The 27,111-nt window shown below is 40.3% G+C and overlaps 1 protein-coding gene across 3 annotated transcripts in view; it reads right to left on the reverse strand.

Annotated features, from left to right (window-relative positions):
* pax7a (paired box 7a) overlaps nt 1–6,874 on the reverse strand; it is a 43,877-nt gene extending 37,003 nt beyond the window's left edge. Inside the window, exons 1-4 of one of the 3 annotated variants that reach the window (XM_054752412.2) lie at nt 6,740–6,874; nt 5,029–5,264; nt 4,293–4,437; nt 3,794–3,922 (exon numbers count right to left, since the gene is read on the reverse strand). In XM_054752412.2, coding sequence (XP_054608387.1) covers nt 3,794–3,922; nt 4,293–4,437; nt 5,029–5,166 — 412 coding nt within the window. In that variant the 5' untranslated portion in view covers nt 5,167–5,264; nt 6,740–6,874. Of the gene's footprint in view, nt 1–3,793; nt 3,923–4,292; nt 4,438–5,028; nt 5,265–6,350 lie in introns of all 3 variants that reach the window. The other 2 variants (XM_015959055.3, XM_015959054.3) reach the window with 2 other exon arrangements.
* Nucleotides 6,875–27,111: the final 20,237 nt, after the last annotated feature.

Raw genomic sequence — 27,111 nt, forward strand, 5'->3', positions numbered from 1 at the left:
CCTTGAAACGCTGCTATCTGCGCCTAACAATGTGTGATCATAACCCCACAAATGAGGGGAGAAATTGAATCCTTTTAAGTTATTAAGCAGGAAAGGATTATAAACTCCGTCTTTATAAATGAGCTAGAAATCCGCATGTCTTTCTCTGTACACTTTTAAATTTCCCACAAGAAGCTGGAGAGGAAAGATTGCCCCTTTTCAAGAGCCCCACAAGAGATGGAAAAACCATTTTTGTGCCCAGATAGGAAGTCGTCCCACATGGTAAGAGCAACTTTAATTAATAGACAGCCTTGAGAGGTATCACTGTCAGCCTGGATAATGGTGACAGAGCTGGTGTTTGTGCTTCCATGAATATTTCTCATGTGATCAAAGTCAAATGCCAGTGCAGAGTGAATTTAAGCCTACTCCTTTTTTTTTTCTTCATGCTGTTGACACTTAAAGCTCCTGACTCTAAAATGTCTCGCCGGGTTGCTAGGTCTACAGCTTAAACGCTCTTTTAAAATGATGCTCGTTACTTATGAGTAGGGGACTTCATGTTGGTGTGTTGCTCACGTTTACTCTCGTTATCCTGCTGGAACCAAAATGCCAGATTTAGCTAAAGCTAGCTGTTAGCCTGTAAGCAAGTCTCGCGAGATGTCACGAAACACAAAATCTGACCAAAGTAAATCTGAAAGTGCTAATTTGTTTTATGTATAAAAATATTAATATATAAATAATTATATACAATACATAAAAAAGAATATATGTATATATGTGTGTGTGTGTGTGTGTGTGTGTGTGTGTGTGTGTGTGTGTGTGTGTGTGTGTGTGTGTGTATGTGTGTGTGTGTGTGTGTGTGTGTGTGTGTTGTAATAATAATAATAATAATAATAATAATAATAATAATATCTACCACGTTGTGTTATTTAGCTCCAATCCCCTTTATGAGAAATGTGGGCCTACCAATGTAAATTCCAGTGAAATGTGGCTTGAGTGGCTGCGGGGACAGGGGAGGTTAATCCGAGTTTAATACAGTGAAGCACAGCGCAAGGTCTGGGCTATGATGGGTATGTTATCTCTGCCCAACATTTGGGTCTCCCTCAATTTCCACCCAGCCAAATAGCTGCGAGAAAGTGCAGATGGAGTCACTCTCAATGCCTGAGGAAAAAACGTTATTAATAGCTAAATAACTTCCCCATACTTTCACTGAATCTCTCTCACACACTGTTCCAGATGGATTTGTTTGAAGTGGTCTCTCGCTTCATTCCCCTGTCCTTCTCATTCAGCGCGGCTTTAGACCCGAAATATAGCTACATTATATTACCATACACTTAGAGACTGGGGTGGTGTGCGCGCGCATGTTTGAGCACGCGCGTGGGTGATGTTAAAAAGCACGGGAGGAACTATTTCTTTGCAAATGGAAACAGTTCTTTTGGTGTTTCTCGAGAGTGTAAATATTAAGCTTTAGAGCCTATAATTAAATTGAGCATTTTATTTTATTAAACAACTTGTTTTTACACGATAGATGGCTGATCCTAAAGGAGAAATAAAAAAATCAGAGATTTAATTTCTGTAAATATTTATGAAACAAGACGTAAACTGAACATCTCGGATTTTATGCGCGTCTCTCTGATCGCTGCAGCTCCTCCCTGCTCAGTCCTAACCTGACTATCTGAGCTGTCTCTTTTCCTCCTCACACCTTTCCGCCACTCTGTCACTTTCCCTCCCCGACGCATTGAAATAATCCCACCTGGCATCTGTTTAATTACACCAAGGACCTCAGGTAATCCCACGATTTGCTGAAGTGTCCATCGCCTGTCGCCACCTCGCCTCAGTCAGACAGGGTGCATCTGTGTGGCAAATTGACGCTGGACAGCTGACTCTGTCTCTGGCTGTTGTGGCGCAAAAGAAAAAGAAATTGCGCAGCCTTTGCCCCACTTTCCCCCATTTTTAAGGAATTAAGCGTCTGCGTATATTTTACGCGTAAAGCGGGATCTTATAAATGACAAAAATGTTAATACAAACACGCTCGTTTTGCTTTCTGGAAAAAACGAATTTATATGTGTTTATGTGCAGCAACATAAATCACATTATTATAATGTGGTTAGAAATTTAAATACAAGTTTATAAGAGCCAGATTAGAGTTGAGATAAATCCCTGATGTAACCTCTGAGGGGGGAGGAATAAAAAAAATCAAATACGCAGACCTAATAAACAAATAAAAAAATAAATAAATAAAGTCTTAAAATCTGGATAAACGGGAGAAAAATCTGACAAATTTTGCGCCCAGGGCGAGCCACAATAAGCTCCGCTCCGAGATGAAAGTGAAAAGAAATAAAAGGCTCCATTTAATCTGCTTTAAAACCTCTCTCCACGTTTAAGGGCCGTGCTTCAAACTCGGGGAGTGAGGGGCTGATTGGGGATAAATACATTTCTTACCATGCCTTCAAGCTATTACACCCGGCACGAACACAGCCACCTATTCAGCCACCATCGTCTCCATTGCTTACTCTAATAAGTATTAACGTTATCAAACGCCATCCGGATGCTCGTAGTCTAAACTGCATTACGCACCGAGCGGGTCTCTTCTTATAGTAATTCAATCCCAATTTAAAGAAACACAAGCAGCGCGAGGAAACAAGCAACACACTTATGCTTTGCAGGGTAAAAATAGAAAGTTGTAAGGAGTCACAGCGTGCGTAAAGCTGTGCGTAAAGACCGCTCTCCATCGGTCATTTCCACCCAGCAGGGTTTACAGCCAGTCTCTGTGGACACTGCAGACATTTGCAACAAAATGGTGACATTTTTTTCTCTCCCAACATTAATACGTGGTGTGACCGCAAAAAGAGAGCGTTTTCACGCTATATACTGATTCTTCTTCTACGGACCATTATACAAAATTACAAAACTATCCAGCAGCGGGGCGTTCTGAATAATTCATCTCCTTTTACGTGTCTTCTTGCCCTTCGTCCACGTTTTTTTCTTTTCTTTTAGCAGCTTTATGAATGTGAAAGGAGAGGCCATGCTTTTTTATACCAACGCCATGCTTTCCAGGATTTTAGCTTTTGTACCAAAAGCATCAATGGAGGGGATGCTTTTGTAGTTCACCTTCAAGTTTAAAAAATATATTTGGTAGAGCCCTTGTTTTAAAGCAAAAAAATAAATAAATAAATAAATAATAAATAAATAAGGCTTTTGTGATTTCCCCGCCTATTTAATTCAGAAATCTAATTTAAAAGAAGATGCCTTACGTGGATTAAACCAGCAATCATAGCAGCAACATTTCTTGTTAAACATTCACCAAAATAAATAAATAAAATAAGAATTTAATGGTTTTTGTTTCTGAATTTATTCTAATTTTTTTAATGAGTAAAACGTGCACGATGTGCACCTATAGCAGCATCACTAACAGAGCAAATGGCAACATCGATTTCCACTTTAACTGACATGTGGTGAAATGTCAGCGGGCTGATTTGTGAAATGGGTCAACTGTCAACTGTCATTTAGGGGCTCCTCCAATGGGTAAAGGGATGAGGAGGAATGCACTACACAAATTAATTTTCATCCGTTAAATACCTCATGCCAAGGCTGTCATAAATAATTGAGTGAACGAAAAAAAGCAGGAGGGGGCGAAAAAAATAAATAAAATATTTTGTCGGACAATTTCCCAAGAGGATGAGAGGTAGGAAGTCAATTTAAAAAAACATTTGCTCCTAATTTACAATTGTGCATGTTATTCAATAATAATAATAATAATAATAATAATAATAATAATAATAATAATAATAACTTGTTATTTCAGGCGTTAACTTACATTTATCACCGAGGATGCCATCGATGCTATGCTTTGTTTTCTTTTCTCCATCTTCATCCTTCTTATCACAGTCATCCTCGTCATCTTTTTTGCCAAATCGGGCCCTCAAAACGCGGCTGATGGAACTCACTAATGGCAACAAAAAGGTAAATGGGTGATTAGCCCTAAACCCCATAACAGAACCATAATAATCCTATCAGAAAACAGAAATGGCACAGGAAAAAAGTTTTACACGAAGCAGCAATGCTGGGAATAAAAAAAAATTGAAATTAAAAGAAAAATAAGAAGTGACAGACACAATCAGCTTGTACGGAGCACTGAAGCCACATTTCAACAGGATCTTTTTTTCTGGGTCAAGCAGCTGCAGGTTTGCTTACTGAGGCGTTTTATTATCAGTAACTGGGGCTTAAAACGTGTTGAATTCAGAGTGGCGCTCATTCTGAGGTGGTTCTGCTGTGTTCGCTGCTAGTAAAAGGAAAAAAAAAGAAGTGCAGCTTACCAGATGAAGCCTCACCTGAAGGAACCGTGCTTCTGTCGCACACCCCGTCCTTCAGCAGCTTATCCCGGATCTCCCAGCTGAACATACCCGGGTTTTCTCTCTTGTACTCCTCGATTCGCTTCTCCACGTCAGGTGTTGCCACCTGCTTTAGAGTCCAAGTGGTAACGCGAGGAAAGGAAGAGGTAAAAGAGAAACAGATGGAATTTTAATTTTCATTTAAATTGGTTTTTGAAAAGGGAAAAAATTCTGGGTAAATGTTTCACAAAGAATGAAACATGAATAAAACAACAAAAAATAAATGTTAAACGCTCCACAAATGATTTAAAATATGATTTGATTGAATCAGAAATACAGTGAAAAATGGAAAAAAAATATTAGCCTAATAGTTTAAACACTAATTCCCCTGGGTAACATAGGTATATTCTAATTTGTCTGTTTTTATGGAGTTTTTATTCCATAACTTAAAAATAAATAATAATGTTTAGTTGTTTTTTTTAAAGTGGAAAATGTGCAATATTTTATTATTAAATTACGCTATTTATATAAAACATAATAATAATAATAATAATAATAATGATAATAATAATAATAATAATAATAATAATAATAATAATAATAATAATAATATAATAATAATAATTATTATTATTATTGTTGTTGTTGTTGTCAGCTTTGAAATGACTCGTGCAACCCGGACTGCTGATACCCACATCGATGAGCACAGGCCGCCACTCACCCTGGGCTTGCTGCCTCCTATGGCTCCTGGACGGATCGAACCGGTTTCCTGGTACCGGCAGAGGATCTTGGACACACAACCGTGAGAAACCCGCAGTTGTCGCGAGATCACACAGGGTCGGATGCCGTGGTGGGCCATTTCCACTATCTTGTGTCGGATGTGATTTGGCAGCGGCCTCCCGTTGATGAACACTCCGCCAAGCTGGTTCACCCTCCCCTGGCCCAGAGGGGTGGACACTGCGCCACAGCCAAACAAAACAACACACACAGAAAAACACAAACCAGTTTCAAAAATCCAGCAGCATAACAGCATCAGCAGCAGTAAGCGACCCGGAAAAGATCACTTGAACGTAAATTGAGCTCTAAAATGTTATCAGAGTTGTGTCATTTGTTTCTCATTTGAAATCGGGCGCATTTACGCGCATTATCATATTATCCATTTCCCAGAGCGCGTCGTGCCAAATTCGCCCAGCCTGATTCAGCCTGACAGGATGCATCCAAGGCCACTTCAGGAAGCAATTTCACATTCAAGAGACACTAAAGGAGCTGACACTCCCCACCTTGATTATTCCTAGTCATGCTGTACAAATATTGATGTGATCCTTTGAGCCGTCTCTTTGCTGTGTGTGTTATGGCCATTTCCAGCAGCAGGACACTTGAGCAAATCCCGCAGCTCCAGTAACTTGGGAGCTACGTGGTTTAGGTGCATTTCTGTCCAGAGCACTTGAGCACGAAACAGGGAGTAATAGGGAAACGTTTCCTACAAATGCATGCAAACATGGGTCTGTTTTCCTCCCATGTGCTACTCAGTATTATAAAACCTCTCACTTGGAATTAAAAATCGAATTAGATCACCAACAAGGAAAATGAGACTAGAAATGTGCTGAAAATGCGTTTTTATGCAACAGGATGAATACATTTACGAGTCAATATTTTAATGTGCTCTGAAAAGAAAACGAACACATAAAAATGACATTTGTTTTTCGGATTTAGCAGGAAGGATTACTGAAAATGGCCTACATGTTGCCTAAATGCAAATGCAATTAAACGAAATCTGAGTGTGCTCCTAAATTTATTAGGAAACCAACATTTATCGGCAATCAAAATACATTTCTGGATGCATAATTCTCCTCTGACGTTTGAGTAAATTTAAATCACTCCTGACCGCAGAGCGCATTGTTCACCCATCTTTTATATTTTATTTCTTGTCGCCGACAACAAACTGAGCTCACCGCCGCGCTACAAGCACGACAGAGCGGGCAGCTGTCGAGCCTTAGACCTGGAGCGCAAGTTCAACCCAGCAGCCGCTGTCCTTCCTCTCACCTTCCAGAGGGAAGCCGGTTCGGGGGTAGTTCTGGCCTGGTGCAGGGCGCACCATCCGAGGCACTGTTCCCGGTAAAGTAGCCATCCCGTAGCTACACGGACAAAAACACAAAAACCGCACACTGCGTCTCTCTGAAAGTCCAAAATAAAAATAAAAAAGAAACCAGGATTCAGAATGCTCAGAAAAATGCGCTGCTGCTGTCAAATCCCAATCCCAGGCGCAGGATCTGGACAAACCCTTCTTCCGCCGCGGGGGGGGGGGGGGGGAAATTCAAAAATGATGCTCTCCTCTGGCGCGATGAAAGTGCCAAAAATACTAAAATGAGCGCCGCAACAAATGAAATGAAAGCCTTTTACACAGATAAAGTTGCAAAACGGAGACGGATCACCTTTGATATCTTTGCGCTGGAGGAAAAAAAACACGGCGTTATTCTTTCCCCCTGGTGTAGTTTGGGTTCAGTCTAATGTCTGCTGGCTGGCTGGAAGTAGTTTAAGTGGCCAACTTTCGTGCATGTCGTAGGAGGAGACAGCCGAGCGCTCCCATAGGCTCCCTGCCCTTTCTTTTATGGATGAAAGAGAGTGGGTTTAGCCAGGAAACGGCCGACCAATCAGATCAACACACTAGACTTTTAATTCACTGCTGCCTCCCTCATAACACTCCAGACTTGTGATTATGAAAAACAAAACAAAACAAAACAAAACAATGTTTTCAGATTTTCAGCAAATCAAACCCGTGGAGTTTGGATATTTTTGTAAAACATTTCCCTTTTTCCTGGAAAATTACATGAAATCCTCAAATAACTGAATGCACTGAACGTAAACGTTAAACTGTTCCAAAATAATTTAAAATGTCTAAATATTAATAAAAATGTGATGCATCATTACTGTCATTAAAATATTAGCTTTTCAATAAAAAAACTTTTATTTTCATTTTTTCCCTATAATAATCCTGTTTAAAATCTGAAAAAAAATCCCCAGAGTCCAGAAGTAGCTCCGTTCCCACCAATTCCTGCGTTAGAGCCAGAGGTTAAACTTTAAAACGTCTTTAGCTTGTTAACCTTTCAATTAAAGCTGCGTGAACAAGCGGCACTCCTAATTAGACCAAACGTTTGGATCATCGACCCGGTATTGACGACAACAGGTTGGCTCGCGCTGCAGGAAGCGCGCGTGCGTGGCTCAAAGGTAATTGTTCAAAAATAACGAAGCAACTCCTTACAATTAAACTCCAACAGAAAGAGCGCACACGGAGGAGAGAGGTGTTAACTCGGTGGGCCGGGCGAGCTTTAAAAAAAAACCTGTGACAATTGGCGTGGAAAACACTCCTGGTGGAAGGCAATTTCACAAATAATTTTAGCAACAATTAGGGAGTGTGGAGGGGTGAAATGGCGATTTCACATGCAGATGCGCCGGTGGGAAGGATGTACCCTGCCGAATGGCTGTGACCCTCGCTCTCCCGCTTTTGGTTCGCTTCACATGGGGACGGAGGAGCACAAAGGGACCGCCTCACCCTCCTGGGTAGGCGCAAAGAGCTCCGGATTAACTAGAGCATCAATCATCTGGCATCCAAAAAGCTGCTTCCTCTAACAGAGAGCGCACACATTCCACCTCAACAGGTACAACAACAACAACAACAACAACAACAACAACAACAACAACAACAACAATAATAATAATAATTATTATTATTATTATTGTTATTATTATTATTATTATTATTATTATTATCCCAGGAGCAGACATCATCAGGTGCTAATCAACCTGATATTAATTTGTTATGAAAAACAAAAGCATCAGACGTTTAGATCAGGGGAATTTAAGTCATTTAAGTGCATTTTAAAACATAAAAGCAACTCATGTGTTCGTGTTTTTTAAAGGATTCCAGGTTGGGTTTAATCAGAGCTGCAGGAAAACTTTAAACAACAAAACCGGTAACACTTTACTCAATGGTCCTTTTATTACCATTACTTAGTGCATTATTAAGCATTAATAAACAAATGGAGCCTTTATTAATGTTACTGTTAGGGTTGTCTAGTGTCCTTAAGGTTAGGACAAAAGGCCAGGGGGTGGGGTGTCTGCTTAGTAATAGTAATGGATTGTGTAATATGCCACCCAAAACACTAGATTCTGAATAAGGAAACATAAATAGAAGTTTCAAATGTAGTTGGGAAGCAGAAGCCATTATTTCTGCAGCAGTTTGTCTTTTATTGTGTTGATTTTCACACAGAAATGTGAAAAGCCTCACAAACCTTCTCCTAAACAAACCATCTAAGCTGAAACTAAACCAAACTAAGAAAAAAAACTGGTTCCTGACAGCAGCAGTCAAAGTGATATGAAGCACTTTTCATTTTGAATAAGGCATTATTTAATTTTTGATTGTCAAACTGACTCATTTTATTATATAAAAAAAGAATAAATGTTTACTTTGAAGGATATTTTGTCATAATTACCACCTCTTTATGATGAAAAAGTCATTTTCCTGTGACCCATTTTCTCACCTTAAACAAAAGTTTTGTATTTTGCAGCTGAAGGGACATCTCACAGATGCTCATCCTCTCTGAAGCATGTTTGCTCAGGTTGTTTCTGCAGGTTTGGCCTCTCAGCGTCTGGATCACATCAGGAACTCAGACACTGCCGTTTCCTCTCAGCTGCAGCAGACAGAGCAACACTTCCAATCTTATCTTGATCACGACCACTCTTCAAACACTTTCCTGCACATAGCCTCTCACTATTTGCGTTATGGCAATTACCTAAATAGCTTTTTGTTGCTTGTAGGTGAAAACGACACCCCAGTTTTACATCATGTATTTTTTTGTTCTTTGCAGCTGTAGTTGTTCATGGTAGATAAAATAAATAAAAGCTTTGATGAAAAGTTCTATGAACTGAAGCTATATTTATTTTAACATTATAAAGAAATCAAACTGCAACATGATGTTTTTAATCAGATTTAATGCCAACAGTCTGCTTTCTGACTAATATCTATAAAAGATAACCAGTCATAAGCACACACTGTTCATAAAATAAAATAATAACCAATAAAGAGGATGTTTAACATAGAAAAAATAAACACTTGGTGCTAAATCTCTTGGTCTGGATGCAAAAGCTAAAAAAGCAACTGATAAATCTGAATTTATTACTTCCTGAAGCTGTTTTCCATGTCATGCAGATATTAACATTTAGAGCATTATGTTCTTTGTTGAAAATGGCAGATGTTTCTAAAAATAATCTGAAATCTGCAGGAGCAGTCAGCACATCAATCAGCTGCTTTCCTCTGCGGTGATGGCTGTTCTTCCTCATGTCGTTGCCCCCAAAGTACTTTAGTGCAAAATCTGCAAGCATTCAAACCAGATGTGTGTTTTTTTAGGGAGAAACTAGCTGCATTTTTCAGGAGGAAGAGTCTTCAGAGCTGTTTTATTTCACTATCATCCTCTGTCTGATCATGTTTTAGCTCGGTGGCTCGTTAACATGTTCCACATCTGTTCAGAATTATCCCAATTATTTCATCGTGACAGAGATGGAGCGTACAAACCCTCAGGAGATGTTTGTGTTGTAACTGTAATAAAAGGAAGCTGATTTGAGATTTCCATCACTTCCTGTGTGGCTCAGGGAGGAGCGTCGACGGAGAGCAGGAGTCTGTCCAGGTGATGGTCGGTTAATAAGGAGAGCACGGATCCAGCAGTCATGTTAGCCAGCGTGTGAACCTTGCTGACATTTCACTGTTCAGTTTCCAGCTACATGTGGAGGAAAGGAGAGACAGGTGGAGGCAGCTGGTTTGGAAAATGTTATAAATTCTGAGAAGAACAACAGAGAAGCCCCTCTCTAGACAGCCATGGAGATTAGCCTCAGTGTGGGGGCCTCAGAGGATTTTTGACTCTTATTTTAAATCGACTTTTAAGAAAAAAGCAACTCCCAACCTAGAGATAAAGAAGGAACAAGGCAAAAATGTACATTTTTTCCTGTTTTAAAAAAAGCCTTTAAAAGATAAGCAGATGAGAGCATAACGTTCCTATTTGGTGATTCTGCAGTTAGAATCAAATCCAGTCTGGTCTCATGATCTTCTGTGAAAAAAGGCACAAAATAAAAATCCCTGGACTTATACAGATAGAAACAAAATGTATTTTTATTTTTTGTGACACTGTATGATTGTGAGATTGCAGCTTGTGTAGGTTTTCATTTTTTATTTATTTATGTGTTTATTTATTTATTTATTTATGTGGTTATTTATTTATTTATTTATTCATGTGTTTATTTATTTGTGCCTGCATCACATTTGTGTTAATAGCAGAAGTCTGGACTTATCAGCTAGACAAAGAGGATTTCTAAAATCTGTGAAACGGTTCGTTTTAAGACTCGCCAAGACCTTCTAGAGACTTAACCGAGAAGGGAGCGACTTCTGAAGGAAACAAAGATGAGGTTTAAAATAAAATGGGGAATAAAAAAGCACAGGGTGGGACAGAAAAGGCACTCGGGTCTCATGTATGACAGCCATGTGTGCAACAATAACACACTCCAGACTTCAATGCCGATTTTATTCAATCTGAAAAGACAAATTCATTTCACTGCAGATTGTCTGTGTGTAGGTTGTAAGGTTTCCAAAATTACAAAATGCCACTAACAATACTTACTGTGTAAAACAATGAGAATACGTATAAAAACCAATTTGTTGCAAACAAAGGTTTGTAATGAGTCACTTTTAAAGCAACTGTAAACTTTCCTGCTTTTTTCTCCTACTGGTTGCAAGCAGAATTACAACTGTTGTTAATAACCCTGCTGCAGCCTGTTGTAGCTAACGCTAACAACAAGCCAATGCTACCATGAGCCAACTGGTAATAAATAAGCCATGGAGTAAACAGATCCACACCGTTGGAGAAGTCCAGCAACAACAAAGCCAGGTCACCATCTGTCCTGGATTCCATAGCCCTCTTTAGCTTAGTCAAAATTTAGGTTGCGCTAATATTCACTCTGGTTTTAGCGCTTCGCTTTACCTCCAAAGACTAACTCTCTTACTGCTACTTCCAGGCTCAGCCATGATGCCAACAAAATAATGCTAAATTCCTCTTTTTCTTCTTCTTGTGTTTTTTATTGACAGTTGGCAAACTAAAGAAGCTAACTTGTAGCCTCATAGTCGCTGTAAACAGCTATTGATGTAAAGCAGCTAGAGACCTCCCACTAGTGTTCCTACAGAATTGGTAAATGCAGTTTCTGCTCAGCAGAGGACCAGTGTGAAGTTGCACAAGTTTATGGTTCAAGAACCACTGAAACCAGTTTTAAAGCAATAGCTTAAAGTGTTAAAACTCTTTAGTGTTGCTTTAATGTGTGCATGCAGGTAGGAGTTGAAGTTAGGGGACCAGGCTTGTCTTGGACACAGGCGAGGAAGAAAAGCAGGGAACCACTGCAATAAACTAAAAACTTTATTCTGAAATTTAAGTATGTTTATTGCCACCTAAAAAGGTAAATAGTCAAAAATTATGCTTTAAAATAGATTTATTGGTGACAATTTCATCAAAAGTATATTTTCTGTGTTTCTTAATAAACAGCAGACATTCATGAATGTAAACAATGTCTTTTCGTGTATACTTTCTCTGAGCCTATGAATAAATAAACATATTATTATCCCTAAGACTGATGGCAAAAATCACAAGTTCTTGTTTCTTTTTCAGTCAAAGCCAAAAAGATTTGGGAGTTTCCGCTTCAGAGACAAATCCAAACCCTCGTCTGCAACGTACCTGCTCACACACTACGCGCTAAGGTGAAGAGGAAAAAACAACACATGTTAAGTTGACGTCTGAGTTACGAGTCCTGCAGAAATCTATAACTCAGCCTGAGATCAAACACGGTTACGAACCGTTTCAGAAAGGGCAGCTCTCTCCGGACTTACAAAGAGATCAGAAGTCCGGACGCGGCTGTGGGAGACATAAATGAACAGAAAAACTTTGACTCAAAAAAAAAAAAAAGAGAGCGAAAACAGCTTTTATTTTTGTCCAAGCTTTAGCGATATGTGAGCTCTTCCTGTTTAGTTGCAGTTGCATCATCCAAAATAAGGGTTGAGGGCGACATCTGAGGAACAGGTTGCCTCAGCTGGATGGGTGCAGGTGGGAACGGGTGGAAGGCACGGTGGCTGGGGTTTGATTTGTGTCAGAGTGGGTGACACCCTGTCGCTGCTCGTTATAGTGTGAATTCTGTTCATCCTTCTCTTGGCAGGAGCAAGACAAACTCGGGACTCCAGAGATTTGAGGACTGAAACAGGGATGGCTGGAAACACCAAATCTAGTTTGATTTTTGGGAAATGGATCCACCGAATAGAGACCATCTTTAGTGACACCTTGAAACCAGAAAGCAAAGAAAAAAGCACCGGGCACATGACAAATACCTGCCATTTCTCCTTGGTGTTTCACTAAGTGAAACAGTACTTCTTTATCCTGCTGCTGGAACACAAATGCAACCTGCTATTGGAATATCCCGAGGCTCTTATCACCCTGTGGCAGAGCTCACCTGCCCTCTTCTGTTTAATGCAACAGAGCTCACGGAAACACCTCAGATTCACCAGACTGCTGCGCATTTATTTACATAAGCGTGAGTTTAAGGCGAAGCCCGCTTGCTTAACTTGCACGTAAACAAGGCGCCACATCATAGCCAGGCGCTGATTTTGTGTCTTTGATGATTTGTTTCAAAAACGTTGAGATAATGCAACATCTTAAATGGTGCGTAACTTGTCATGGCCGCCTACAATGTCCCTAAGATAAGGCTGTTCCGGGTTTAGTGTCAGTATCCTCACAGACATTTTTTTCCCCTTACAGTTACACACTTTATAAAAAACTTTCCTACCGGGTGTCAAACAAGAAGGTTACATGAACACCTCAAGATCACAGATGAACAGATTTCCCTGAAGCGTGCATGAGACTAAATCAGTCAGCCAGCATTTTAGAAAAATTTACTCTTGATGATATCCGTCACTATAGCCTGAAAATCCCTTCAAAAGCTCAGACTAGAACACAACCAGGAGGGCTTTTCTAGTGATTAGAATGTTTACTGATCTAATTAAACTAAACACATTTGTCAAAACTAAGCTTGTTTGCGCCCTGTCCACATAAGGGAGTCCAACAGGCAGAAACTTCAATGCAAAGATGGCAACCACCTCTTTTTTTACTGCAACAGTGCTGCACAATAAACTTGCACTCAGACCTTTGGTGAGTTGGCTGTGAAGGAATACCGTGGCTTGCTGGCATCATTTCATAACAGTGGCCAGTGTTACAATCCATTTTACACGAGCAGTAATGCTCAGTGTGTGTGTGTGTGCATGTGTCGGTGTGTGTGTGGCATGTGATAGGAGCAAAATGCTTGGGTATCACGCTCTGATGTGCATGCCAAATCCGCTTGTCCTCTCACACAACCTACCAGAGTGGCTTTGCTGTTTCAGCTCTGAGAACTGAAAGCCTGAGGAGGCCAGCAGCACTGGAAGGAGGTTGTAACCTCTGAAAGAATTAAAAAAAATCATGTGTTCACTGAATCACACCAAACAGAACCGTCGCTGGTCGCTGCTGTTTCCACCAGATGTTAATTGGTTTGTAATTTCCACTAGAGGGGAGTCAAACCACAGCAGAGCTGTTTCAGTGTTCATCTGAGTGTCCATAATTTATATTTAGGTGGAAACACAAATAAAGTCATAGATGATTTTATTTAGATGAAATTTTTATTCATCTGTCAAAGTTTCATGTATCACAGGATGTTTATTTTCTACTCACTGAGTGAGGGCCACTTTGTGCAGACTGTGGAGATTACGGCAAGAATAATTATTCTGACACGTTTTTTTCAAGTCAACACAAATAAAAACCAGTTATTTCACTATAAAATGTATCCACACATTTCTAATGTACATATACAGTGGTGAGAAAAACTATTTGCCCCTTCCTGATTTCTTATTCTTATGTTTGTCACACAAAATGTTCTTGATTATCAAACACATTTAACCATTAGTCAAGATAACACAAAATGCAGTTTTGAAATTAAAGTTATTATTATTTAGGTAGAGAACAAAATCCAAACCTACATTGCCCTCATTGGCTTAATGAACTGTGAATTGGAATGTTTATTATGTGAAGTGCCTTGAGACGACTCTTGTCGTGATTTGGCGCTATATAAATAAACTTGAATTGAATTGAATTGAATTGCCCTGTGTGAAAAAGTAATTGCCCCCTGAAGCTAATAACTGGTTTGGCCTCCCTTGGCAGCAATAACTGCAATCAAGCGTTTGCGATAACTTGCTACGAGTCTTTGACAGCGCTCTGGAGGAATTTTGGCCCACTCATCTTTGCAGAATTGTTGTAATTCAGCTTTATTTGAGGGTTTTCTAGCATGAACCACCTTTTTAAGGTCATGCCATAGCATCTCAATAGGGTTCAAGTCAGGACACTCCAAAGTCTTCATTTTGTTGTTCTTCAGCCAGTCAGAGGTGGATTTGCTGGTGTGTTTTGGGTCATTGTCCTGCTGCAGCACCCAAGATGGCTTCAGCTTTAGTTGACGAACAGATGGCCGGACATTCTCCTTCAGGATGTTTTGGTAGACAGTAGAATTCATGGTTCCATTTATCACAGCAAGCCTTCCAGTTCCTGAAGTAGCAAAACAACCCCAGACCATCACACTACCACCACCATATTTTACTGTTGGTATGATGTTCTTTGTCTGAAATGCTGTGTTACTTCTACGCCAGATGTAACGGGACATTTGCCTTCCAAAAAGTTCAACTTTTGTCTCATCAGTCCACAAGATGTTTTCCCAAAAGTCTTGGCAATCATTGAGATGCTTCTTAGCAAAATTGAGACGAGCCCTATGTTACTTTTGCTTAACAGTGGTTTGCGTCTTGGAAATCTGCCATGCAGGCCTTTTTTGCCCCAGTCTCTTTCTTATGGTGGAGTCGTGAACACTGACCTTAACTGAGGCAAGTGAGGCCTGCAGTTCTTTAGAAGTTGTCCTGGGGTCTTTTGTGACCTCTTGGATGAGTTGTCTCTGCACTCTTGGGGTAATTTTGGTCGGCCACCCACTCCTGGGAAGGTTCACCACTGTTCCATGTTGTTGCCATTTGTGGATAATGGCTCTCACTGTGGTTCGCTGGAGTCCCAAAGCTTTAGAAATGGCTTTATAACCTTTACCAGGCTGATAGATCTCAATTACTTTTGTTCTCATTTGTTCTTGAATTTCTTTGGATCTTGGCACGATGTCTAGCTTTTGAGGTGCTTTTGGTCTATTTCTGTGTCAGGCAGCTCATATTTAAGTGATTTCTTGATTGAAACAGGTGTGGCAGTAATCAGGCTTGGGGGTGGCTACAGAAATTGAACTCAGGTGTGAAACACCACAGGTGGGTTATTTTTTAACAAGGGGGGCAATTACTTTTTCACATGGGGCAATGTAGGTTTGGATTTTGTTCTCTCCCTAAATAATAAAATCCATCATTTCAAAACTGCATTTTGTGTTTACTTGTGTTGTCTTTGACTAATGGTTAAATGTGTTTGATGATCAGAAACATTTTGTGTGACAAACATGCAAAAGAATAAGAAATCAGGAAGGGGCAAATAGTTTCTCACACCACTGTATTTTTATAAACAGCAAATTTTGTATTTCCCTTTTTATCTTCTCTTGAGATCGTGGTTTGTAGTCATGAGGAGCTGGTGGTTTAGCCAGTATCCACTGGGTCAGAGACAGGGTTTCACTTAGGATAGGCCATCAGAGCCACATAGACATACGTACCTTTAACACACACACACACACACACACACACACACACACACACACACACACACACACACACACACACACACACACACACACACACACACACACACACACACACACACACACACGTCTAGACTACGTTTTGGACTGAGTGAGAAACCAGAGAACCTGGAGTAAACTCACAAACCCATCCAGGATCCTCTTGCTGTGAGATGACTCCATTATCAGTTAGATTTTGTTTGGCTGTGATCCAACAAAACATGTCAAACTGGACAAATGCAGCTCCTGAAATAAAATGTTTAGCTTTAATACTCAAAGCTACAATAGTAAATTTACAAAACAAGCTAGCTGAAAACATATTTTTCATACCTCTTAACACATTCTAACATAGTACAGCTATAAATATATTGTTGAAATAAAACATAATAACAAAGTGGTTCTCTCTCAGGTTCTCAGACCAAAAACAACTGTTGGACCCTCTGGTGGTTGGCCTCATCAAAAGGCTGCACAATTAACAGAACACCAGGTGAGAGAGGTTCTCCGCTCAATATTGAATATTGTATTACCAGTTGGTCCTATACGAGCTCGGCTGCTATTGGGCCAATTGAAGTATGCTACAAAAGAGCATTGAAAATATTAGATAAAAAACCTCTCTCATATCACCACTGTCAAATTTTAGATAAATACAAGTTTTTAAATTTTACTAATTTTAAATTATTTAAATCGGCCTGTTTAATATATAAAGTTATACATGGCCTGGCGCCACCACCAATGAGTGATTTTATTAAACAAAAGTCTAGCAGTGTTGTCGGGTCTCGACTGACTCGAGCCACTGCTAGAGGTGACTGTGAACTGACATTCAGGCGGACTACCTTTTCACAGACTGCTCTGTCATACCAGGGAGTGACATTCTGGAATAGTCTTCCACTATCTGTAAGGGAAAGTACCAGTCTAAACATCTTTAAGAGTCGCTTAAAACAGCGGCTGAGGGACACACAAACATGTGATCATGTCTAATATTTATATTTCATATTTGTCCGGGAAAAGAGTTGGTACAGTATTAAAAGGGAAACAACTGCTAGTTTAATGGGTGAATGTAATCTCACGACAGTCAGGGCATATGCACTATCGGGGTTTGTGCAATACAATTGATGTGTTTCCGTTATTGCTGTCTATGTTGTTCTCTGTGTCCACTTTCTTTGACATTTGTTTGTGTTTGTATAATGGGATGACAGTTATTGTCTCTGTCACATGACTTGTAAATACTATCTCTGTATGTTTACACTACTTTGTGTCTAACATCAACCTGCCGGAGGGTCTGCAGATGGAAATTAGCCCAAGGCTATAATCTGGCATATTTACATTTATTGAAATGTTCATTAATATGCATTGACCCACTTCCTAAATAAATAAATAAATAAATAAATAACATCAGAGGTGGAGAAATGCCTGGCTGTTACCACTTCAACTTTAGGACAAACTACCAGATTACAAAAAAAGTAAAAGAAAAACACAATTTGAACAACAAAAAAGCGTTTGGACCTAGATAATGGCACATGGTGTTTGGCACTATCTCGTTTTCCCTGGCAACATGGGGTGAGAGTTCTGTGGCTGCGTTTGTGTTTAAAACCTAGTTTGTTCTGTAGATTTGCTGTTGCAGCTTTAATGTGGTCTTCAGTGTCTCAACTCATTTTATTCATATTCAGCGTACAATTGCAGTTTTAAACCATTTTGGACAACAGAATCATTTAGTTTGGCAAATCTGTGTGTAATTCTCCTTGAGGTCAAAGTGACCTGATCAAGCTTTAATTGTCACATGGTGAGAAATTACTAATCAGAATGAAAAGAGCCTTTTCACTTTTATTACTTTGACATTTGGTGGAAGAAACTTTTGTTTTTCAACTAAAGCAAAACACAAATTTTTATCATGAATCTTCCGTGATCTTTTCCCTCGTATTCAAAATAATACCTCAGGGGAAATGATCATGAATGCACGTAAATGCTTCAATCATTACATTTTTAATGCATTCAACATTTTTCAAACTGGTTATCAATAAAAACGTTTTTAGAAAAGAAAAAGTTTTTAAATAACACAGGAATTGGAGCTGGACCATAGAAACAATAAATCCATAGATGAAAGTAAGTTTTGCGTGGGCGTATTTTCATTTCCCTGATATATTTGTTTCCTTTACACAGTAATAAAATCCACTAAAGCAGACCTTTAACCTTGTTTTTAAAACATTTTTTGTGTCACTTTAATGTTTTTCTACCTGGTATCAGGACAGCGTATTGGTGTGTTTGCTTAAAATCTAAATTTGGACTAGATCTAATTATAAACATTTTATTACGCAGATTACTTAGAGGTTTAATTCAGTAAAACTCTATTCTAATTATTTACATTCATGTTAATCCCAGTTTGGAGCAGCTGGAGCCGACTAGATGTTTTTAACAGGCTGTAATTAATGTAAAACGTTATCAATGAGGTCCTAGATAAATCATAACCTCTGTAGCTAATGTTGCAGTAAAACATTGGTGGGAAACAGATTATTTTTTAAATTAATCTATGTTTTTCTTGGTTTGGGACATGTAAACATCTTCCTCTTTCACACAGAGCACAGAGCATCTTTGCTTTGATCAGCGGCTACAAGAATGGACAATCCTCAAGGAAAAAAGAAGAAACAGAAAAAGAAAAACTCTCTTTGTTAATGAAGATAAAAGTAATGGCTCCATTTTGCATGCTATCACAATTAGTCTCACCATGGCCATCTGAAAGATCTTTCCAGAAATGGGAGATCACTTGACCCTCCATCTGTGACCGAATCCCATCTTCTCATTAGGTGCTCTCTGCAACCATAACATCTATCTCTGCTCATGCTGGACACAGATGCTTAAAAAAGATGAGGCCGCCACAAAGAGCTGACAGTCTCAAAGTCACACGGCATCTGTGATTGAAAAGGTCCATTATTCTGACTAACCGAGCTGGAGAATCTTATGAATATGCTGCTCCTTTCAAGGACAAATTTAAAACAACATAAAGCTGCCATGTGGTTGGAAAGTTCTCAAGTCGAAAATGTCACCCTTGATATGAATTTACATGCATACTTTCTTGATGCTTATCAGTGAAAGACCCGACTTTTGCCACGTGAAAGCAGAATGCCTATTTAAAATCTGTCTGTTCAAAGAGAAGTAAGAATAAAAATGATGACAGCCATATTGGGGCCAACTTGCGGAGATGCAGCAAATATGAAGAGATTTTATATCATCACAGGAAATAATCTTAATGAGTGATTTTTGTTTCAGAAATTGTACATTCATAATCTAAAAATATTAAAAGTACATTTTTGGGACAGAGATTTCCCACAGCCGCTTGGGACATCGTTAATCACAAGATCCTGCCAGTTTCATCAGTGCGTGTTACGATTTGAATCATTTCCCAGTGAGCATGTGGGATTCTCATGACTCTAAAGACACACATCTGAATTCATTAGATGTCAACAAAAACATGACGAAAACCTCCGTCTGTCCTTCGTAAGGTCACTCTTACCTTTTACTTTTGACTCCAAGTGGCTCCAACACACTAGTAAAGCTGACAATAACCATTAACGTTGATACCAATGAAAATTTTGATTCATTTTCTAATATTTTTGTTTTAAATAAAAAAATTATTAGCTCTGCAAATTAAAAGATTCGATCCTTCTTCTTTTTTCCTTACACACTTTTCAAGGTTTGTGGCGAGGTTGGAAGTCAGGATACAACCTGGACAAGTCACTGTTACTGTAAGAAATGTAAGTTACATCAGTACAGTTTACATTTGAATTTGACAACCAAAAGCCAGTTCCTTTCAAATAGAAATGTATGAAATATTATTAAAAATGTTGTTCCTGCATACATACACAAACTTAACACTGCACTAACGTCCCAGTGAAACGTGGCTAACTAAATGAGGGATCCCACTTTGGAGAATCAGGGAGAAATCCTTACAGAGGATCCAAGCCGACTGAGACTTATTCCAGAGTGGATTACAAAAGTCTAATTGAAAAATTACTTCAAAAACTTCATTGTGGTTCAAGAAAAGACAACATCATTGAGTTTTACTCAGCTTGGCATCAGATTTTTACACAGACCTGATACGTGTAACAAGCCGCTCTGCAACACACTGAAGGTGCTGCAACAGACCACAGATTGTGCTCAGGGTCAATAACCACAAACATTCATGTAAAGAAGCATCTACTCCATGTTTATATGACTGAATCAATCTGACTGTCCTTCATGATGATTTCTCTTCTACAGTTCTGTCTGCTGCAGGTTAGATATCTACACCACACAACAGCTGTTCGTCTATCACAGCTTTCACTAATCCAAGGTCTTCTCTGAAGGTTGTTTCTTACCAAATTTACAGCATGAAATAAAATATGTCAACAAACTCTTCAAACCATAATTATGCATTAAACAGCTGAAAGATCAAATGTCTGATAAATTGGAAATGAAGGCACTCACTAAATGTGTCAAAAGGCTTTTGTATCCTATTAAAAACACATTTAAAGGGAAATAGATACATTTTTTGTGTGTCAATTTCAGCCGGTCAGTCAGTCCGTAGTGTCACCTCAGTCCCAGTCGGACCGCCGAGGAAGAGTTCTGAAAAAGGCAACACCTCAGAACAAAAAATGCACATTTTACCCAGATGTGAAAACAAATAAGCTACCAAGCCCGGCCTGTATTGGCCCAGATGTGGAAGCCCTAAAAGGGACCCGGGCATGAGGGGGATCGTTGGACCAGACCTCAGGCTATGGATCTATCTGGCTGTCCTTCAAAGTCTGGATAGTCCTAATAGGCAAGGCAAGGCAGCTTTATTGACATAGCACATTTCATACACAGAGGCAATGCAATGTGCTTCCCAATTAGCAAGAATAGCAAGAACACTAAAATCCACGTGACAGCACAATTAAAATACACACAAATTAAATTTGGATTAAAAAAATTCTAAAGAAACAGACAAAGTTAAAGTTAAAGGGTGAGCAGTTACAGTGCAGAAGGTGCAGTATAACAAAAGTCATGAATACATGAAGGTTTTCAATTTTGATTTAAAAGTTTCTAGAGTTGGTGCACATTTGAGGTCATAAGGAAGCTGACTCTATCCGTGAGCAGCATAGTAGCCAACAGCAGCTTCACCCTGTTTGGTTCTGACCCGGTTCCACCAGCTGACTGTTTCCTAAGGATCTCAGCGCCCTACTGGATGTAGAGTGGGTACAGAAAGTATTCAGATCTTTTTCACTCTTTGTTATACTGCTGCCATTTGCTGAAATCAATTAAACTCATTTTTTCCCATCATTAATGTACACACAGCACCCCATATTGACATAAAAACACAGAATTTTATAAATTTCTACAGATTTATAAAAAATGACAAACTGAAATATCACATTGTTCTAAGTATTCAGAGCCTTTGCTGTGACACTTAAATTTAACTCAGGGGCTTTCTATTTATTCTGATCATCCTTGATGGGCCTACACCTTGATTGGAGACCAGCTGTGTTTGATCATACTGATTGGACTTGATTAGGAAAGCCACACACCTGTCTTTACCACTGTAATCCATTTTCTACCTGTTTATCCTTGCTGATACCTATCTACAGCAGCCTTCGGGCAAACAGGTGGGGTACACACTGAACAGGTTTAACCCAAGAAATATCTAGTCTGGCTGAACATAAAACAGTCTTCTACACCTACCTCCTGCATTAGCTTCTGATGGAATATAGACAGAAAGACGCTCAGTCCAGAAAAGCCTGACAGATCCACGTCACACTGTTACTTCACATTCATGGACTCACCCATCTTGGCTCGTGACAGGGAAGGCTGTTGTTGGCTTAGCGTCCAGGAAACAGTATAGAATGTCTCGGCTAGTAGAAGCTAACTGTTAGCATTAGCAACCACGCCACTTAGCAGAACTCCTTCAGGCTTATTTTTACTTGTGGAGATGAAGCATCAATGTTACAGAGCAAACGGAGTCATCTGTAGAGTCCCATTGCTGTTAGCCAATCAGAGGTGAGATGTACGAATATCAGGAAATGAAACTCCAAATCCTGCCGTTTCTGACACTTTCTCCCATGGCTGTCTTCTATGTCCTCAAACAGGCGCACCACAACTTTAAATGTTAAATGTGTTTTTTTTAAATACCTATTTAAGAATTATTGAAAACTTGTTCGCATCATTTTGGCTAAACTAACTTTTGTACCGGATGGCTGCAGATTTTATTTAACTCACCATGAAATGTCAAATTTAGCTAATTTCCTCTCACTGTTTGTGACTGAAACAAGAACATGTGTATAAATTTAGATCTTAAGGAAGCTGCTCAAGCTAACAGGTTTTAATTAACATGCTTTTTTGGTCACATTTTTCACTGAAGATCAACGCAACACTGATACAAATTACTCCTTTGTCATAACCCATTTAACTACATTGTCCCAAAACACACCAGAAGTGAAATTCATAAAAGAGCGTTTATGCTTATTTCAAACACAGAAAGAAAATGTTTTGAATTGACCTAAAATCCTATTATAAAGAAGCATAAAACCCATTAAAGAAAATGTGTATTGACTCTTAAGAATTATTAAAGCTGAAAAAAAGGATTTACTGTTGCTTTGACTCAGCTTGAAAAGGTAGAGTCAAAGCCCAGAAGATACCAGAGGCATCTCACAGATAATCTAATTAAATTCAGACATGTTTGACTAAACTGTCTGGAGCAACCTTCGTCATTAAAAGCAGTCTCCCCTTTTCTTTCCAAGTAAAATATCTGGTCATCTGAGCGTCTCTAACCGAACTGTCACAGATGATTAGAGGAGGAACAGCTTGTCTTGGTATCCCAAAGAGCATGAGATCCTCACGAGAGAGCGCGCCACAACTAGAATCAATGTCACCGTTCAGATAATCATGCATCACCGATTCACCATGTAAGATGCATTTTGTTTGCCGCCTAACTGTGTAAAGCCTCTATTCTTTTTCAGGATTTTCCACAGAAAAAACGTGGTCAGCCCTATAACGATGTTTTTCTCTTCAAACTCCAGCCTGGCTGGTTGAGAAGAAAGTCTTCTGTTGCTGCAAATGTTTTTGTCTGGTTGCTGAAACGTGTCCCTGTCACAGAGCAGGCTGGCAAAATTCTCCAATCTTTTTAACCTAACATGGCCTGTAATCCAGTTATTCTTTCTAATTAAAGATCTGTGAGACCCAATTAGATTTGTTTGAACTGCCATTAAGTACTTTTCATTTAGGAAATTGAAGCGCCGTGCTCTTTACAATTTTGCATGTTTCCCGTGTAAATTGTTAAAATAATTTGTATTAAACACACATCCGCAATGGTGTAATAATGATTTACAAATTTGTCAAGATGGTTAGACAATTAGAGAAGTTATTTTGCATTGAGTGTCAGCTTTCCCTTCAAATGCGGGACAGTTGGGATGACAGTTCTTCTCAAGTAGGGACGCGAGGAAGAACGAGAACCAGATGGAACTTTTAGACATAGATTAAAGTGATTTTTTTTGTAGTTTTCAATTTTGGCACAGACATATATACTTAGAAACCCGTGGACTGGCACTGCCTATTGGAGCTGCTGTAGTAGCCTGCCGCCATCTTAGATGGGTCTTCCTTCGCCCCAATGCATTCATTTCTACTGAGGAAGGTGTTTACCCTGCTAAAAAACACATTTTATTAAGCTATTTCACCAAATCAGACACGTGGTATAGCAAAATTAAAATATTAATATAATTAAACATAATATAAAATCTCATCAGGTAGGCTACAAAAGTCAACAGTAATCCCACGTGATCTGTTTTCAATAGATCGCTGGTTGTTGCAACCGTAGGCTGCACAAAAACAGGTGTAGTTGCCCACCCTGCATTTACTTTGGATAGTAAGGAGACATATGGTGGCGATGCTGTTACGCTCTTCAGCGTCCAATGAGGCATCTACGTCTGGACATTTCTTATTTGATTGGCTAACAGCAACGCAACTATACCACTGATTTTGCTCTCAAATGTTGAGAAATAATGCAAACCTGAAGGAGTTACGCCACAAATTGGAGTTGCTAATGCTAGCGGTTAGCTTATGCTAGCCGAAATGTTTTCTTCCCTCACACTAAATAAACAACAGCCTCGCTCGCTGCGAACCAAGATGGTTCGGTCCATGAATGCTATTTCCAGTCTGAAGTAGATTTGAGTGGTTTTTCTAATCCGAGAATTTATCTATCCATCCACCCATTCATTTTCGGCCGCTTATTTGAGGTCGGGTCACTGGGTCAGCACCCTAAGCAGCGAGGCCCAGACTTCTCTCTCCCTAGCCACTTGAGTCAGCTCCTCCAGAAGATTCCTAAAGCATTCCCTTAGAGTAACCGATGATATTTCAAAAATAACAAGTAAAAATAGTTAGTGAACTTGGTCTTCTTCTCCAGTCAGTTTGATTTAAAGACGATCTAAACAAGTAGAGAGATTAATTTAAGGAATTAGTTATGTTATCAAAAGCAAAATGAAAATCCTGCATGAAATTTTACCCAAACCGCCACAGAGACGGGGACGTTTGATCTCTCTTGTGGTACCAGTTAGTGCTCTGGCACTTTTTTTTTTTTTTACGGAGACAGAGGTGAAAGAGAAAGGAAGAGACAAAAGGAAGGGGGGTTCAACAAAAATAAACAGTCAATGATGAACAATAGTCTGTTTCTGGACCTGCAGAAAGAGAAAAAAAAAAAAAAAAAAAAGGGAACACACAACAATACAACTAGAGCAAGCTATCACTGCGTCAACCTGATGAGGATATATAAAATCAACATTGTTTTACTGAACAATCAAACAATCTCACAGTGCATTTAGTGCCAACCACAGCCTTAAGACATGTGTTAAACGTGCCCAACTCCATACTTATGAGAGCACCATGTGAGCACCTGTGTGCGTATCCGCGCTTGTATATGTAAGGTTTCTCTATAAGATCATCCAATAGAGAGTGTGAGGGACCACAGATCTGACCCCAAAGATGTGTAGGAGATGGAGGGAGCTCCAAGTCCCAGAGATCCAGGAGCTGCCCCAGAGTGCAGGGACCCCAGGAAGACTCTAACCAGAATAGCCCCAGGCCCCTCTCGAGAGGCGCAAAGGATTGCCCCGTGGGGCCACAACTAGCAGCCGGCAGAGTCCCGGGAGATTTCAGCGGCAAGCCCACAGGCCTGCCCGCAGCCTCCCACCCCCAAGACAGCCGAACCCGGAACACAGTGACCCGGGACCCAGGGGCGACCAGCCCTGCCAGGGACCCAACAGAGTCCAGGGACTCAGATCCCACCAGGCAGCCACCGGGATCGATCAGGCAAAGTCCAAAGACCTTAACCCCCCTGACTCGGGAGCCGCGAACACTCATGCAGACCAAGGCACCACACTCTACACCAAATGTGGCAGGGGGAGGGTAGGCGAAGATGTGTAGTAGTACAAGAAGTCCCAGGAGAGGGAAGGAGTCCAAGATCCCACCTGACATATACAGCCATACACAGACATAGTCACACACTCCCTCCCTCATGCTCACACATACACACACAACCTAAGACTTACAAAAATGAACGCTAGACACCCACTCATGCTCCCCATACACACCCTATTCACTCTGGTCCCGGTACTGCTGCACAAGGGGTACAACCATCATCGGTTCCCAGAGTTAGCCCCTTTCTGCTGGGGTGATGATGAGCAGGCACTCCCGCCCAATGCTGAGCAAAGCATCCCACCACCCCAGACCCCAACAAGAAGGCCATCTCCCCCTCCTAGCCTCCAGCTCAAGAAGCCAAGCAACAACAGAGGTGTGCTAAGTACCATAGTCTCCCTCCGCCTGCTCCAATACATTGTTAGTGCGTGTTGATGAGGTGTATTCCAAGGCTGTGATGAGTGGGCAGTGCAGGTATCGTCTGGCCTATGCCAGCTGATGCAACCACACAACCCCACTTCCTCCCACAGCCCTCTGTGTATAAGTGCAGTTTAAAATTGGAAGTGGGCACCGGCACCTGGGATGAGGCTGAAAGATCCCCCTTGCCAAATGCTGTTGAGTGTGCTCACTCCCAAGGCCTTAAGTGTGTGTTTGTGTGGAATGTTGTTGGTGGAAGTGTTTAATGTACAAATAAAATTGGGAGTAGGCTGCCACAGGAATGCGGAAATGGGATCCATACCCACACCCCTGACTTGCCCACCCCCCATGGTCCTATGTGCATGATTGTGTGATGATGTGAAGGAGCAGGAGGAGAAAAATGTATGGGGATGGGGAGGAATGGCTGGTTGGCCTAAGCCCTCCAGGGAGCCAGCTCCCCCACTGGCCCCAATTGGCACCTCTGTTCCCAAAATGCCCCCAGGGCATGGAGACTCCAACCCATCTCTCCAGGGCCCAAAGCAGCAGCATTGCAGAGCCCCACGGAGTCCGAGGGCACCAACCCAGCCCCACCCCAGCAGAATATCTACTCCCATTCCTGCATTTGCACAACTTCCATAATATGTAAGACATGAGACATCCAGGTAAGGTTGGGTCCTCCTCCACCTGGACATCCCCCTCCCTCGTGATGGGACATTCATCAAATACAGTTTTACCAGTTAACAGTAATTATCTCTTAAAGGTGTAGAACACTTATATCAATACATTTGCCATAATCTCTAGCAGGAATGAATACCTTGTAAGATGTACTATAAGGAAACAAAGCACCTGTGCACCAATTTTAGGAACTAGAAGTGAACCAAATCACAGCTGAACAAACATGACAGGGTTGATGTTTTATTTCCTGATTGGACATCTCTCCTCTGATTTGCTAACAGCAACAGATCTACCATTGACTATCCTTGCTTTGTAGAATGGAATATTTATCTCCACAAGTAACACAAGCCTGAAAGAGTTCTACTGTGTGGTGGAGTTGCTAATGCTAGCAGTTATTTTCTACTAGCTGAGACATTATCTGCTGTTCCCTGGACGCTAAACCAACAACGGCCTTCCCCGTTGACAGTCAAGATGGGTGAGTCCATCTTTGAAGGGAGCCGTT

This window comes from Nothobranchius furzeri, chromosome 3, assembly GCF_043380555.1.
Source record: "Nothobranchius furzeri strain GRZ-AD chromosome 3, NfurGRZ-RIMD1, whole genome shotgun sequence".
Taxonomy (NCBI): Eukaryota; Metazoa; Chordata; class Actinopteri; order Cyprinodontiformes; family Nothobranchiidae; genus Nothobranchius; species Nothobranchius furzeri.